At 38.7% G+C, this 14,767-nt stretch overlaps 2 protein-coding genes across 16 annotated transcripts in view; one reads left to right on the top strand and one right to left on the bottom strand.

The window, feature by feature from the left end:
• Positions 1-6,154, top strand: part of EML5 (EMAP like 5) — a gene marked incomplete at its 5' end in the record, with an annotated part of 178,982 nt that extends 172,828 nt beyond the window's left edge. For 3 of the 4 annotated variants that reach the window (XM_014591388.2, XM_027775492.1, XM_027775493.1), the window contains 5 exon segments: positions 685-847; positions 1,425-1,528; positions 3,179-3,332; positions 4,255-4,355; positions 4,587-6,154. In XM_014591388.2, coding sequence (XP_014446874.1) covers positions 685-847; positions 1,425-1,528; positions 3,179-3,332; positions 4,255-4,355; positions 4,587-4,623 — 559 coding nt within the window. 4 annotated transcript variants of the gene reach the window in all.
• Positions 6,155-6,564: 410 nt separating this feature from the next.
• Positions 6,565-14,767, bottom strand: part of ZC3H14 (zinc finger CCCH-type containing 14) — a 64,231-nt gene continuing 56,028 nt past the window's right edge. For 7 of the 12 annotated variants that reach the window (XM_027775499.1, XM_027775501.1, XM_027775497.1 and 4 more), the window contains 5 exons: positions 12,320-12,440; positions 11,131-11,267; positions 10,738-10,829; positions 9,513-9,619; positions 6,565-8,790 (listed from right to left, as the gene is read on the bottom strand). In XM_027775499.1, the coding sequence (XP_027631300.1) occupies positions 8,784-8,790; positions 9,513-9,619; positions 10,738-10,829; positions 11,131-11,267; positions 12,320-12,440 (464 nt within the window). In that variant the 3' untranslated portion in view covers positions 6,565-8,783. The remainder of the gene's footprint in view (positions 8,791-9,512; positions 9,620-10,737; positions 10,830-11,130; positions 11,268-12,319; positions 12,441-14,767) is intronic. The other 5 variants (XM_027775498.1, XM_006158006.3, XM_006158009.3 and 2 more) reach the window with 1 other exon arrangement.

The raw sequence follows: 14,767 nt of genomic DNA on the forward strand, positions 1-14,767 counted from the left end.
TGCTGGTCCCTCACTTTGTCCTATAAAATCAGTTCTTCCAAGCTTCCAGTAGTGTCCATTCCACCTAATAACCTGAGGCAAGTTCAGTTGGGCTATGTTCTTTGCTATTAAGACACTATTTTGGGACCAGCAGTTAACATAATGGCTATGTCGCTGGACTCCCATGTAGGCGACCACGGTTCGAGTCCCGGACCCGTGGCTTAAACTCACGCTGGGTGCGTCTGCGTGCGTGCCCAAGATCCTGAGAGGAGAATGGAGGAGAAGGGATTGCAGCATGGCCATCCCCCCTGGGGGGTGATTTCTTGCTTTGTCTCTCTGTCTCTGTCTTTCTGGTGAGCTCATGCGCCCTATAGCAAAAACCTCTCTCTCTCAAAAAAAAAAAAGATAACATTTTTCCAGATGGAATCATATTAACTTAGTAATTATGTAAAGTTAATGGCTTTTTTTAACAGATATTTTAATAGGCTCGAGAAATGACAACTCAAGAAAACAATGAAGTAAAATAAGCTGTCTTCTTCCATGTAATATATAAATCTCAGTATACATTAGTGTCTATCAAGTAGCTCTATTTGGGTTTTAACATGTAAATTCTCAAGAGCTAGAAAGAAAAGTTTACTGATCTTAAATATGTATATCATTTCAAGTGGTCTAACACATTTCTTATATATTTTGTTATATATTCAGATTTAGTCCAGATTCTCGGTATCTGGCAGTGGGTTCTAGTGAGAACTCCGTGGATTTTTATGACCTAACATTGGGCCCCACCCTTAACAGAATCAGCTACTGCAAAGACATTCCAAGCTTTGTGATTCAAATGGACTTCTCTGCAGATAGCCAGTATCTCCAGGTACAGTACCAGCACGGCATACCCCAGGCACAAGGGTAGACCTACTGCCCTGTTCCTTTTCCTGTTAGTGAATGCTCCCAAGTTCCAGAGCTGCTCAACTCTTGTTTTCATTTACTATTCAGTATTTCTGGATTAATTCTATAATATCCCAAAAGTAAATTTTACTGTGTATTTAAGGTATTTATGATATGGCATACATAGAGACAGTTAAAAGTTGGTATAGTGAAGAAAATGAACACTGATCATCTGTTTTGGCAAGAGCAGCTGAAATCTCAGTTGGCCTGAATTCCAAATTCAGTACAAGTTTAATATAATTCCCTTGTACATCTATAAATTTGTTTATTCTGTCTGCTACTTTGTAACCTCTGACCTGTAATTTCCCATTTGCTCTCCACTTACCAGTCCTTTCCCCCATTTTTTCAATTTTTGTAGCCTTTTTTTTTTTGGTATCATAGTGATCTTTTACATCCTTCATGTTAGCTGTGTGAATCAAGGAATACTTTACTACTATCCTATAAACGCTAGTGGATTTTGCCTCTCACTAACACAGTTCTTGTCCCATTTAATATGATGAAAGGTCTCCAGTGGTTGCTATAAAAGGCAAGTCTATGAAGTGCCTTCAGGAAAACATCTTATGGATCATGCTGCCATTGACAGAATCACTTGGGCTACGTGGACTAGGTAAATATCTCCCGTCCACAGAGGAAGAACTGACTCTGAAGGTTAGAAAGAGCCCTCCTCTGAACTGCTAGAGGCATTCCATTAGGGAATAGTAACTGAGGATTAAGGTTTTGTTACCAAGTCTTGAATTCTTAGGAAGAGAAAATGGTACGTTCACGCTGGGACCCCTTCCCTATTTTTCTTTTTCCCATGAGCAAGATAGACACAGGGCACCCCTGACAGTGTCTTTCATGCAGCAGTCCACTCCGAGATGGTTGGCATGCTCACGCCCAGGGTTCAGAAGTCTGGTTGTAAACCAGAAACCTCTGGCAGTCTCCAGAGCATTGTGTTACTGCTGCGTTAACCCTTTTATTTGTATTTATTATTTTTGGGATAGGTTTTTGCCATAGGGCACGTGTGCTCGCTAGAAAGAGACACAGAGACAGAAAGTGAGAAATCACCCCCCAGGGGGGATGGCCACGCCGCAATCCCTTCTCCATTCTCCCCTCAGGATCTTGGGCACACACGCACACACACCTGGCTTGAATTTAAGCCACTGGGTCTGGTACTCGAACCACGGTCAAATACATGGGAGTCCAGCGCATAGCCCTCACATTAAAATTAATTTCCTTACATTGATAGCAGGCTATAGAAACATTTGGAGCTGTTAAGCAACTGTATTATTTTTCCATCTAAAACAATGTTATATTTAAGCTGTTAGAAGTGAAAGCTAGCGGGGCCAACAGGTGGTGCGCTGGTTAGGGGTACTGGACTCCCATCGGACCACCGTTCGCGTTCAGGACCTGGTGCCTTCCTTTCTCACTCCCCCAACCCCCACATACTTCTCTGGTCAAATTATTAAAAAATTAAGTTAAAACTTGAAAAAAAAAAAAAAAAAACCTATGAACTTGTCCAAGTTTGCTGGCTGTGTTAAGTAACCTTGAGTATCTTTGTTTTTAAGAGTTTTTTTTGCTATAGGGCGCATGCACTTGCCAGAGACAGAAAGTGAGAGAAATTCCCCCAGGTGCTTATGGCCATGCCACAATCCCTTCTCCTCCCCTCTACTCTCAAATAAGTGCCTGGAGGGACTTGAACCGCAGTCAACTACATGGGAGTCCAACATAACCATTATGCCATCCACTGGTCTCCATCTTTTTTTTTTTTCCCCCTAGTTTGTTATAGGGTGCTTGAGCTTGTCAGAGAGGGAAAATGAGAAATCACCTCCCAGCAGAGATGGCCACACTCCAGTCCCTCTCCATTCCCCTCTCAGGATCTTCGGCACGTACACACTTGCAACCAGATTTGGGGCTTGAAGCATTCAATTGACCATGTGGGATCTAGCTACCTTAACCAGTGCTACCTCCTGGCCATCTTTTTAGATGCCATCAAGTCCTATATGTAGCATAAGTATCACGTCTAATTTGAAAGTTTTCTCAGCTTTTATAATGTGTTACTTGAGTTTTAAAATGATTAACTCTTTAAGAATGCTTTAAATTATATAATTTTTTAAAAGATGGGAGTTAAAAATCTAGTTGAAAAGTCTCCAAACCTGCCTTAGCATGACTGACTTCTGATATTTTAAATAGCACGATTGGATATTTAAGATTGCTGCGCTCTTTCAGCACCCGTCTGTACTTGTTACGGTGGATTTTACTTGGTTCTTTCCCCTAGTATTCTAGGAGATGAAGTTACGGGAATCTGGTCCCGACATGCTGAGAAAGCGGATGTCAACTGTGCCTGCGTGTCTCATTCAGGAATCAACCTTGTAACAGGAGATGACTTCGGCATGGTTAAGTTATTTGACTTCCCATGTCCAGAAAAATTTGTAAGTTTGTTATTTTTTTCCCTATCTAAATATCTGGTCATTAGTACTTTCCCCCATGACTTAATATTTTTAAAAACTTAATTTTTTAATTATTTTTTTAACTTGACCAGAGAAAGAGAGAGAGAGAGAGAGAGGTTAAAGCAAGCTGCCAGGTCTGGGATTCAAACTGCAGTTGGCCATGTGGGAGTCTAGTGCTTTAACTATCGTGCAACCTGCTCCCCCATGGCTTAATATTTAAAACTTTTTCTCCTGATTTGAAAATTCCATGTTTAATTTTAAAAATTTTCCCCAAACTTCCTAAATCCATTATCATGATGAAATAAAACCAACTAAAAACAAGTTCCCTCCGTCCCTCCCAAATACCATCTTTGGAAATTATGTTAATAAAGCTTTGATTATCTTCTTTTTTTTCTTTTTTTTTTTTTTTTTTTGCTACAGGGCACATGCCAGAGAGACAGAGAGATAGAAAGCGAGAAATCACCCCCCAGGGGCGATGCCACAATCCATTCTCTCCGGATATTGGGCACGCATGCACATGCACCTGGCGTGATTTTAAGCCACTGGGGACAGGACTCAAACCGCAATCGACTACATGAGTCCAGCAACATAGCCATTCTGCTAACTGCTGGTCCCAGCGTTTCACCAAAGGTATTATCAGTTATCACATTCCAAATGCTTTCTTTCCTTTAGAGAAAAATTTTGAGAGTACCTGGAGAAATCTGGCCAGATAACCTGGTTCATGTTGAATGTGGATCCATGGACTCTGACAAAGCATTTTCAAGATGGCTGTGGCCCTCTCTCCTCCTTTCTACCCCCCGCCTCCCAGCTGTGGATAGAATTCCTGGTTCCTAGCAGCAACTTTGACTTGGAAGTGCATCAAGTGCCCTGAACTTTGTCTGTCATTGTTTTCTTATTTTTTTAGGCAAAGCACAAAAGGTTTTTGGGTCATTCACCCCATGTGACAAATATTCGATTTACCAGTGGTGATCGACATGTTATTAGTGCTGGAGGTGATGACTGCAGGTTAGTAACTTTCTCAGCCCCAATAGAAGAGGTGATCTTTTCTAGTTAATAGATTTAATATTAACTTCTATAGTTTATGCACTCAGCTAGTCAGTATTGCGCATATAGAACAAAATGTAGTTAACGAGCAAAGATTTTATAAATGTGTAATCTGGAAACTCAACTGTAAAGCTCTAAACTATCTTGAATATTAAAAATGTAATGAACTCCCTGCATTTTTTCTCTCTGCAGTTTATTTGTCTGGAAATGTGTACATATGCCTCACTGAAAGATACCGACGCTGAGAAGACTACACAAAATAACAGCCTTGAGACCAGAATTACAGAGAAGAAACAAAACACAACTTTGCATGGTCAAGTGGTGCTAATCCAAGATTGTAATGGGGAGAAATGCCCAGAATCATCAAAGTAGATCGATAAAGTTAAAAGTGTTCACTATATGCACTGAATAACCACCCATAATCCATACACTGCCAGATAATCACATTTCAAGGAAGTACTGAACACTTCATGATGGTAAAAGCCAACCTCCCTTTATTGGGGAGTGTGCAGTTTTGGGAGAGATTTAGGGTACAGCAGTCCTCAAAAACAAAACCCTGAAACTTAACCCAACTTGGATAATTGTCATTTTTGTTTTAGGAGAAATGGTCCTTTATATTTTATTTTTAAGGCTCACTGCTTAATAAAATGTCCTTGCATTTTCGTAAGGAAAGGGAAAACCATCTTCACCCTAAAGGATCAGTTTTTCCCTAAAAAAAACGATTTCCCAGGAGATATGTCTAAGCATCAGTGGGATCCATTTTGTAAGGACACTTCCTCCTGGCAGGTCTGATGAAGGAACAGATCCCAAGTTAGTAGTGTATATAACTGCTACCTTTTCATTTTAAGCCCTCTTATGTCCAGAAACCATCTCTAAAACCAGAAATTTAAAACATGACAGTGGCCTCATTAATGGGATAGCAGTGTGAACACTAGTTTCCAATGGTATAGTTTTAAGGTTTTAGATAGCTATAGTATTTAACCGGAAGAGAATACTGCATAAAGATACAGTGTAATATATAAAGTTTAACAAGTAAAAACAAATTCAAATTTACAAAGCTACATAATTCTTGGAATAAAATTTTATAGTTTTCTATGGTAAAAAATGGTTTAGCTAGATGTACGCTGCCCCATAGGATAATTTCCAAAATGATGAATCCAGGCCGGGTTATAAAATTTATCAAATAGAATTCCTTTTTAGTGGATGGGGGGATGAAGTCTTAGATCCTTACTCCTTTTCACTTTAAATGCTGCCAAAGATCAGTACTAACCATTCAGGAATTTGATGTTTAGCCTATCTGTAGTTTCCTGAAAACTGAAATTATGTAGACTGCTATTTAAAAATGTATTTTTCTAAATGTGATGAAGTTTAAGATGCTCTATTGATCCTATGACTTTTTTTAAAAATCTGTTAGTTATCTCTGTAGGATGACATTCCCTTCAGGTTTCCGAATCTCCAGTTTGGTTTGACAGGACATAAGACGATTTCTAGTACCTTCTGTTCCCAATACTTTGTGAATACTAAAACCAGAAAGACTAAATGACATCACAGAAAGCATAACCAGTGATTGAACCTAGTCAGTTTGAAAGCTCTTGCATAGCTGAGACTGAAAGGCACATAAGAGGTTAAGAAGCTTGAAACTTCAGATGGTTCTTGGATTCTCCTAAATTAAGCCAAATTGTTATTTCTAATTAAATTTCTATTTATATATTTTAGAAGGTGGCATACTGGTTATGGTCATGGACTCCACATGACTGCGGTTTGAGGCCTGGAACGCCACAGCTTGAAACACTGGGCGCATGTGTATGTGTGCCGAAAATTCCAGGAGAAGGGATTATGGTATGGCCATACTCCCTGGGGGGCAGTGATTTCTCTCTTTCTCTCACTGTCTCTTTGCCTAGTGCACACACCTTATGGCAAAAATCTTAAAAAAAAAAAAAAAAAAAAAAAAAAAAAAGTCAAAAAAATAAAAAAAAAAAAAAAAAACCTGGAACTACCATCATTTATATAAAAAAGGACTCCAAATTTGAGTCTGCAGTTTTAAATTGTCCCTTTGGGTCAAGTTTGCCAGATTCTGACCACACATCTCCATAAAGTTCAGGTAGACGCTCTACAACCTTTAGCAAGTAAACCACATAGGATAAAATTGCTTCTATCCTACTTTTTGGCCCTTAGAGTGCCCAAGCTGGTAAGCCAGCCTTAATTACTGCTGTAGTCAGTTTCATCACTTGAGATCAAGTCACTGTAAGTAGTCATCACATGACCACCTTGCTGTACTAGCCACCAACTAAGAAAAGATGAAGAGACATGACAGGTCATAAACCATCTGCCCTGTATTTATTCTTTCAGCCCAGAGAACTGTTTTTTGTTTGTAGAATTTAAACTACTGAACCTGTGACTTTTGGCCCCTCCGAGTCCTGTCTGTTACCCGTCAAAGAGCAGTGTGCTCTGGGACCGCTCACATATCGCCAAATGTGCTCCTTCCCTTCCGTTTTTGTGATCCTTTTTTTGTGAGTCATTTCAGACCAAGTTATCCCAAAAATGTTTCTTGGTCAACCTTAGCTTGTCCATAAACCATAACAACTGAAAGATAAATGTTTCCAGGCAGTGTCTATTAAACAGCTAAAACAGCTAAAACCCCAGATGTTAACATGCTACCTTCCTCTTACAATGGCTGATCTAAACCATTTAATAAGCCATTGTTTCCATTTATGTTCTTTACAGTGGAACTATACAAACAAAATTATATACCATTTGTAAAAGATAGTTAAAAGTTTGTATTTCCAGAAATTTAAGCAATTTAAAACAAATTTCTTCTGCAGAAACACAAAGCATCTCAAGTAGTAGTGGAATAAACAAAATGCCTTAAATTCAACAGAGACACTGAGAATGACGTGGAACTGTCATTTCACCCAAGCCTAACACAATAGCTTTATGCTCCTGTGCACTTTGTCTTTGCTCCTCTTGTGATGTGAGTCTTCACTTTTCAGATCAGCACAGCAAAGTGCAACTCACCAAATGGTTTAATGACCGGTTAACTCTTCTCAATGGAAAAGCAATAGCCACAAAACAGTACGCTGCTGGCTTTACGATCTTAAACATGGACTTTTACATTCATAGATGTATTATCCTTTGGGTATATGACTAAACAAGTTGTTTTTTTTTTAAAGTTTAATTTGGTCCTGAGAACGTTTGAGTCTTTATTACTACCCCTTTTATATTAATTCGCTCTTTTCTAACTACCTTTCAAGCTTTAATTTTGAAAAATACTACTATACATCAAGTCTTTAAAATCAGTGATCTGTTTGTTATTTAATTCTAAAGCATTTGACACTTCTTGCCTTAACAATTTAAAAAACCACACACAAAAAACTCCGATACAGTAGGCCAAAAGTTTTGTCCTATTTTGCGCTTTACCCATCTGATATCTGTAATTATATAGTTCTGTCATTTAAAATATACTATTTAACTCTAATTTTTACATTTCAAAATTATCTTCAGTAGTAACTAAGTATATTTTCTGTGGAGTTATTTCTGAGAATGTTATTTTTCAGAATGTGAGAATATATATGTCTATTTATAAACCTGTGAGTTTCAAGTCTGTTTTCTGATAATGTATATACTTGTAAAAAATTTTGTATAATTTTGTGATAATGTAGTTCCCAAAAAAATTTATTCAAAAAAGCATTTATTAATAGTAAATGAAGTCATTTTAAGGACTTGTTCCTATCTTTTTGCACTTGCTATTCCAATTCTTTTTCACTCACCACACTAATCTTTTCACAGAAGGGAGGGGACCTGGGGACCATTTTATCGAAGTGGCACTCAACTGGAGGGGCCTCTGTTGTTAAATTTCTCAACTAAATTTATTTAAAAAATTGAAAAATAATCAAATGATTATTTCGAGCCACCTCACTTTCAGCCACTCCCGTTCTCCTTGTGGATTATGAACATTAAATAATCTTTGGGAAAGTGAGAGCAGCAATTCAGCTTTTAAAATGAAGAAACTTGACCTCTCACTACAGCTCTCTAGACACACAGAAGCGATGCAGCCCTGAACTGCAGGACCCACCGACAGTGACAGCACACACGGATGCTGATACTTGAGAGAGCAGTGTATAAACGTGCCGCAAATGTTTTAATAGATTTAGCTTTTCCTTTAACTGTCTTTTCATAGTAAAAACAAAACAACAAAAAAAGACACCCAATGTTAAAACCACTTAATAAACTTACAAACTTGAAAAATTAGACACTTCAAATAGGCAATAAACTTCATATTATGAAAGCAATATATTCCAAGTTTCAAAGATTTGACAAGTTGTGTAGGATATCTTTTATCAGTAGATGGAAACTTTCAAGCTGCATGATCTTCTGCCAGGTAGGACTGGGTCATTCACTAAATAAACAGAACAAAAAAATTTAAGTAACTGCTTTCTATTCATAAATACCTTAACTAAGTTTTATGTTTTTAGATACTATTTGGTCACCAGAGTATATCAGATTTTTAAAATTATATAAGGCAGATGAAAAGATAAAGTGCGATTAAGTTTAATATTCTGAAACTTCCTTCTGATATTTTATAGGTATTAATGTCTAAGAAAATTTGAGACACACACGTATACAAATGTGTTCCTGCTGGCCTTAGTATATAATCAAAAGTTAAAAAAAGCAAGCTGATGTAGAGATGATCTAGATAAAATCACTAGTCTGACTCTATAGCCTAAAGGGTAAAAGGAACTGGATCTCACAATGGTAAACTACAGTTCAAGTCACAGCACGGTGGCTTGAAAAACCTACTGGGAGTTTACGTGTGCACATCAAAAGTTCTAATAGGATAGAGAAATGGAGGACGAACTGTGGTGTGACCATGTTCCACTGAGGGGCTGTATCCCTTTTTCTGATTCTGCCTAGAGCACCTGCAAGCTAATTGCTGGACAAGCCAAAATGTGGTCCATGTACTAAATTACTTTGCCCAAGGGCCCTTGTACAATTAAACAGCAAATAAGAATAAAGTGGCAGTATCGTTTCCCCAAAATTTATGCACTTCTAAGTTTAAGAAACTACATATTAGAAAAGCATTTTAGAATGACCATTAGAAAAACTAATGTTCATCTTTACCTGGTTTGAGGTCGAACCCATTTCAAGGCATGTCGTGGTGGCACAGTAATGGTGGGATGGTAGAACGTGCAGTCCGGTCTTGTACACTGAGTATTGAATCTACAGTGCTGAAGAGAGAGAACAGAACTTCAATAACTGCAAAGCTAATACAAGTAAACAGACAACAATGTGAGATGATGGAAACCAGTCCATTCTCAGCATTAACAGCTTAAGAGGTCCTGTTGTAATGTCCCTTTTAAAACAGTACCACTGGGGCCAGCAGATGGCATAGTGGTTACATTGCTGGACTCCTAGATGGCTAACAGCAGTTTGAATTCCAGACCAGTGCCTTGAAAAATCACACCAGGCATGTGTGCATGCATGCCCAAAATCCTAGGAGGAGAAGGGAGAAGGAGAGATTGCAGTGCAGCCATCGCCCCTGGAGGAGGGGGTGGGTATGATTTCTCATTTTCCCTATCTATCTCTGGCAAATGCTCAGGCCATATGGCAAAAACCTCAGAGGGGGGCGGATCACAATAGTACTACTGAAAGTCTTGAAAGAGGAACCTCCCTCTTAAAACACAAAATCCCAGTCAAAAAAAAAAGTCAAATTTCAAAAGGAACCTTAGCATGTGATACTTCTCATCAATATAGTAAGTATCCTTGTGCACCCTGCCCAACCATCATTCCTTATTCTCTTCACTGGGTACCCTCATCTATGTCCAGTGAGAGTTGGGAGGAGTGAAGGCCTTTTCTGTGGCCTTCACTAATAGGCTGCTATTTCAGAAAGATCGATCATTCAGCATCTGAACAACTAGAGCTACATTAACCAATTTTTAGCACATGGACAATTGAAACCATTAGAAGAAGTGTGGACAGTAATAAGCAGTACTACTGGATTTCATCACCTCAGCTCTAGTACAAACTTAAAAACCAAACACTCACATATTCAGGCAGTTTTTGAAAAATGGAAAACCTGCCTAGAAAAGTTGTACCTCTCTCTCCCAACAGCCTAGGATGTGAAGATTCAATAGTTTCAAGCCACTTGACCTGTGGGGTCAGTAGGAGAGATCTGCCTCTCAGGAACAACTGAGGAACAGCTTAAAGGTCTAAAAGACAAGTTAACTGACAAAAAAAAAAGTTGAACTGAGGAGGGAAGTAAAAAAAAAGCATCCTATTTATGATCAAGTATTTCAACTGAGAAGTTATCACTAAACTGATTTTTGAGAAAAATAAAAGTTCTTACTTTGGGATGATAGAAGGGACATTCCATTTTCTTGCAAGCCGGGAAGTAACGACAGAGCTGACTACTAGAAGGCGGTGCTGGTGTGGTAACTGCTGACCAAAAAAGAACAAAGAGTGATTAAATCTGTTTGGCAAAATAACTTTTAATGAAACCTAATAATGTTTTTATGGACATTTTAAGTACAATGGTAAAGTTTCTGTATCCATTAGTCAATATAAAGTACTTCAGAATACATAGTAGGAGGATGTTTGCCTTTAAAAGTTTGGTAGGTTGAGTGATCCTGTCAAACTATTTCTAAAACTATTCTTTTTTTTTGTCTTAATTCCCTTCAGAGTCACAAAATGTCATTTTCTGTTTTCCACACAAAAGCAGCTGGTGCACAGAATCACTCACCCGGCTTTGGAGGCAGTACTGGAATTCTCCTACTCATATGAGTGAAGGGACAGTCTGGTTTAGTACACTTTGCATCGTATTTACAATTTGGATGAACAAACAAACATTTTTCAGCAAATTTACAATTGGGGAAGGCTCTACAAAGCAAAACAAAAAAAGCACATTACTCATAGTTAATCTTCTCAATCATTATTATTTTTTGCAGGAGAGTTCCTTATACTCTATCACTGTATGTTCTGAGAAATGCAGAAGTATCAGTTTTTAAAAAAAAACACTTCCATTTCAAATGAGGCCTGATTTCCAAATAAGATATAGCTGTTTATTCCAAAATCTGGAAAACATAATCAGGTTTTCAACTCAAACCAAGCCACCACAGAAGGGAGAAGCTTGCATTGTGGTAAGAATCACACCACTTTGTAAACGAGGTCTACATTTTGTGAAATAAATGCAATACAGTACACACACCCTCTCTGCATGGAATAGTGCCACAAAAACCCCACCAACTATGTCAACCATATGATTCCCACACCAAGATTTCCTTAAAGAAGTTAAAATACAAAGATTACATAAGACAGGAAAAACAATTTCTTTTAAAAGCCATTTCACAAAGCTCATTATATTTATGCAGCAAATGATAAAGAAGATAATTAACCAGCAGCTGATAAAGTAATTAAAACAAGTCCAAAATATCTTCTCATTATTCATGGCTTTTCCTTCAACTCCTTGTAATCTGTGTATTTGTATATGAACAAAATGCATACACCCTGGGGAAGTTATCACATACCTATCCCCTTAAATGTACAGAATCCTTGGGAAAAATCTAGATTTGTCAGTATCTCAAAGGCTGGGAAGACAAGGCACCTCTCCAACAACATGCGTACAAAGAAGTATGTTGCCCTGCGGAATGGAATGGCTGTTATAAAACTCAAACCAGTCCACAGAAAAGTAAACCATGAGGGGCCAGCAGGTGGTATGTTGGTTAAGGGCGCTGGATTCCCACATGGCTGACTGCATTTCAGTCCCAGACCTGGCGGCTTGGTTGCTTACTTTCCCTTTCTCTCTCTGATCAAAATAAAAAATATTACTACTACTAACAAATGGAATTAAATAAATATTTTTTAAAAAAGAAAAGTAAGCCATGAGATGCAGAAATTAAACCGAACACCAGGAGTAGTTTGCTGTGACTTACTTGCAAGGTGAAACAGGGTGATGGTAAGCGCACTCCTCCCCATTCTTACAGGCAGGCCAATACTTGCAGCGCTCCAATAGCTTCTCTGGTTTCTGCGCCACATTCAGTTCACTCATCTCAGCTACAAAGGAAAAGGAATTAAGAGTATCTCATTAATGACCCTTAACAAATTTCGATTAAAGTCCAAGTCTTAAAATCTCATGTTCTTTTAAGTTTAGCTAATAAATGAGCCAAATAATCTAATTAACAAAGGTAACAGAAACCTCTTCCTCATTACAGGAAGGAGCCTGCACTTCTCATTATGAAAAGGAAGCAAACAGAAGTTCTGCGGTCAGGGTCAAAGTTCTCACCAGAAATTCTAATGATCAATATTATTTTAGAGCAGAGTTAAATACAGAAGAGAGAGAAGGATGTCAATTATGGAGAGGATAAAATTAAATAGGAACTGAAAACACAAGGTGAAAAGGAAATGTGAACTACTTCTCATAGTCCACAAGATTTTAAGTGGTCCAAAATACAAGTGCCTACACCACTGAAGAACATTCAGTTTTCTAAGTCCTGATGCTGACCTCACAGCAACATCTGAGAAGGAGGAAAACCTTTTTGCTTGAAATGGGTTACAAAAGCTATTATTTACAAGGGGCAGACTGGTCACCTAACAGAGAAAGACTGGCTGGGCCAGAAAGAGACGGTGGGAACTAGCAACTTGAAAAGCAAGTGTCCACAGCATCTTCGAGAATCACTGCCATTCACTCCCTCCCCATGGCATGTCTGATTACAATGCCCATTACCACATGGGAAAGTGGGACCCGGGCTGCCAGATTTTCCCCTTCTCCAATAAGCCCCAAATCTTTTCATTTGACACGCAGATGTTAAATGCTTGTGACCAATTAAGATTTTGAACATGAAACAAATAAAATTACACCTGCCAGCCTAGTCTAACCTAAGAAGCCCTAGCAAAAAAATAAAACAAAAACTATCACAGGCATCACATCATGTATTTTGATTCACATTCCTATTTACAAAAGTAAACATCACTTCAAATCGAATTCCTCAAATCTTCTTATGTGTGGGTTCAAGCAGTTCAGACCTGGCTCTGTAACTCAGAATTGGAAAATATTGCCTTCCTTAGGGTCTGATGATTGATTAAATGGAAAGAACGCAAAAGAAGGAACCAAACATAACCTAGCTTATGCCTTCAGCAACCCAACTTCTGCCCTCATGACAGAACAGGACACACAGATCCAGTCATATAGCCCAGACAGGGGTACCATCGAATAGTATGCACTGTTACATAACTTCTCTATACCACTTTAAAAATAGTAAGTCATTTGTTTTAGCTCTAGGACATAATAGTAAGTATTCTTAGTTCCATAGAAAATCTGATAGGACTAGAAAGAGTTTAAGTTTTTTTTTGTGCCATCCTTGCAAAGAAATGCATCTTATTTTCCTCCTAAACTGCAGACGCAGCTAGATCTGTGAGAAAGCAGCACAAAAGAGAGTTTAAGAGAATACCAAAGAGCAATTTAGCTGGAAAACAGACTAAAATAGATAGATGCGAGAGTAGTATTAAGTTAAAATATAGGAACATAGGGACCAGCAGATGACATAGCAGTTACGTTGCTAGACTTCCACATGGCTGGCCACGGTTCAAGTCCTGGACACAGTGGCTTGAAACTCATGCTGGGAGCGTCTGTGTCCATGACCAAGAACCTAGAAGAAGGGACTGTGGGGTGGCCATACCCCTCGGGGGTAATTTCTCACTTTCCCTCACTGTCTCTCTCTGGCAAGCTCATGTGCCTGAAAGCAAAAACCTCAATAAAAAAACAGGGCCAGCCTGTGGCATGGATTAAGAGAGCTTGATCCCCCATGACTGACCACGCTATTCAAATCCTGGACTCAGCAGCTTGAAAAACACACCGCATGTGCATCAATATGTGCCCTAAATCACAGGGTGGAGAAATGGAGAAGGGACTACAGCATCCCGCTGAGGGGATGGTGAGGTGCTTCCTCTTCTCTATCTCACTTTAGAGCTAAAATAAATGACTTTCACTAACTTTTATTTATTTTTCTGAGAAACTTTTGCCATAGGGCATGTGCATTTGCTTGAGAGAGAGAGAGAGACAGACAGAAAGTGAGAAATCAACCCCCTGGGGGGCTGCAATCCCTTCTCCTCCATTCTCTCAGGATTTTGAGCAGGCATGCACACGCGCCCAGCATTAGTTTTAAGTCACCAGGTCTGGGACTCTAATTGCGGTCAGCTATGTGGGAGCCCAGCGATGTAACCACTGTGCCATTTGCTGGTCCCTACTGACTATTTTTAATGTGGCACAGAGAAGAAATATAACAGCTTACTATTTGAGCATGCCCTTTGGTCAAAAAAGTTAAATACAAAGAAAGTTTATCTTAATGATGGAAATACAAAATCACATACACAAAAGCCATGCC

The sequence above is a fragment of the Tupaia chinensis genome, unplaced genomic scaffold (assembly GCF_000334495.1).
Source record: "Tupaia chinensis unplaced genomic scaffold, TupChi_1.0 Scaffold000568_1, whole genome shotgun sequence".
In the NCBI taxonomy this organism is placed as follows: Eukaryota; Metazoa; Chordata; class Mammalia; order Scandentia; family Tupaiidae; genus Tupaia; species Tupaia belangeri.